The sequence below is a fragment of the Lytechinus variegatus genome, chromosome 18, assembly GCF_018143015.1.
Source record: "Lytechinus variegatus isolate NC3 chromosome 18, Lvar_3.0, whole genome shotgun sequence".
Lineage (NCBI taxonomy): Eukaryota > Metazoa > Echinodermata > Echinoidea > Temnopleuroida > Toxopneustidae > Lytechinus > Lytechinus variegatus.
Genome location: NC_054757.1, coordinates 16,316,769 through 16,318,708, shown reverse-complemented (window position 1 = coordinate 16,318,708; position 1,940 = coordinate 16,316,769). Strand labels below are relative to the sequence as shown.

Genomic DNA, 1,940 nt, shown 5'->3' with positions numbered 1-1,940 from the left:
CGTAACAAAATAATGAAAGCTCGAAGCACGAGCAGAAATACATTATTTATATAGATTTCAAAACTATATTATTTCAAATAAAATCTAATCTCTTGAAGAGGATATGCGCCTTAAAATCATGCAGGCGCGAAGCGCTCTAGTGGATTTCTATTTCATATAGAGTTTTTTTTTATTCAAAATTGTCACTTTCCTTAGTTCATTCACTTCTCTTCATCTTCTTATCTTTTGTTTTCTGTCGGCTTTCCCCACCCCCCCCCCCCACACACACCTTGGGCATTAATAGGAGGCCATGATCACTCAGCTTCTCCTGGATCCGCCAACTAAAAATGCATTGCAATGAAGAAACTATTAGATGTACGCGAGTGATCGTAACGACTGAGCAAAATATGTTTCTATTTGAAACTAAATAATTTTGAACGAACAACAGGATGTAAAATGAGACAAAGGGGTGAAAGGCCGATTGACTGCGATTCTAAGCAGTACCATCGTTCGTAGAGGCTGTGTTGATATCAGTATCGAACATCGCTTTACCTCGTACTTTGCCACCGACGAACAAGTCCCTGACGGCCTGGCGGAACTCCTGGTAACGGATGCTGTAGATGAGCGGATTGATGCTGGAATTGATGGCAGCTAGAACAACGAAGCCCTCGGAAATCCTTCTTTTCGTCGTGGTTTGAATACGGAACAACGTTGTAATCAAAAGGAGAAATCGATTTGGTGTCCAACAAATGATATAGGCAATGATGACAGTGAGCATCATTTTGATGATTGCCCTGCTGGCGGCAAGGTGATACGACTTAGAACCTTCAAAACGCTTCGACTGGGCATTGAGCTTGATGGCAATTAAGGTTTGGGTAACGGCCATGATGATGGCTGGTATGAACAACTGAACAATTGTCACATAAAAAGCGTATGCCGTCTGAACATCAGGAGACAGTCTCTTAACTATGCATCGACGATTAACCTGATCGACACCGGTAATAAAGACAGAAGGAATACAGGCCATTACTGCGCAAATCCATATAATGACAACCACCTCCGATACTCGCCGTCTGGTCAAGATCCTGTTGAAGTAGATCGGGTGGGTGACCGCGATGTAACGCTCAACAGAGATGGCAGTCAGCACGAATCCTGACATGTAGGCCCACACCCACATGTAGAGAGGCGACCAGATGATTCTGCAGTAGATCTGTCCGAGCCAGGATACCGGGACTGTTCTAGCATGTGGTATAGCAAATCGAAGCAACCCAACCGAAGTCAGGAGATCCGCCACAGCAAGTGCGCCTATGAGAGTATCAGTAGATCGACTATTGGCTCTCCGCTGAAAAAGAACAGTGATTACCAAGAGGTTTCCAATGATGCCGATGACTCCAACAACCAGCTGTCCAATTGCGGCCCATGTCCAACGAACTGGAAACCAAGACCACGGACCTGTATTTTCTAAACTTGTACCACCAGAAACAGAGTGTATTGTAGTGATGTCCCATTCTTCATCAAGTTCTTCTTGTTGCGTGTAGTCATGATCGCCAACATCCGGTGTGAACCCTCCAGTTACATCAAGATCTTGAGAAGAGACAGTAGGTGTCCCCGAACTCTCCACTTTCCACGTGACCATACCCGGCGTCGAGGGCGGCGTGGTGACAGCTTCAGACGTTTCTGGATTCATCGCTAACATGGCTAAGCTTAGAGATAGACACAGTAGGTACAATGACTTAGGCAGTTCCATTGTCCACATGACAAGCGTTACTTTTGCACTACCTGGAAAAAGACAAATCAAGAATTGCGATAAAATTCACTGCTTTAAGACACTATTGAATAATTCAATGTTTGTGTGGAAAGTATGAAACCAAAAACGCAAAACAATGCATGCCTTAGTATCAGGAAAACGAAAAAATAATAATGATATTGAAAATGCTTTCTTTCAACGTTGTCCATTATTA

At 43.7% G+C, this 1,940-nt stretch overlaps 1 protein-coding gene across 1 annotated transcript; it reads right to left on the bottom strand.

Moving 5' to 3' along the window:
- Positions 1-271: 271 nt before the first annotated feature.
- LOC121431559 (somatostatin receptor type 5-like) lies at positions 272-1,706 on the bottom strand. The gene has a single exon (XM_041629076.1). It carries the CDS (start codon positions 1,673-1,675, stop codon positions 473-475), a length of 1,203 nt encoding a protein of 400 aa, XP_041485010.1. The 5' UTR covers positions 1,676-1,706; the 3' UTR covers positions 272-472.
- Between the last annotated feature and the right edge of the window lie 234 nt (positions 1,707-1,940).

What these genes read in the sequence shown, in the direction of transcription:
- LOC121431559 (XM_041629076.1), bottom strand. Translation starts at nt 1,675, where the DNA reads ATGTTAGCGATGAATCCAGAAACGTCTGAAGCTGTCACCACGCCGCCC.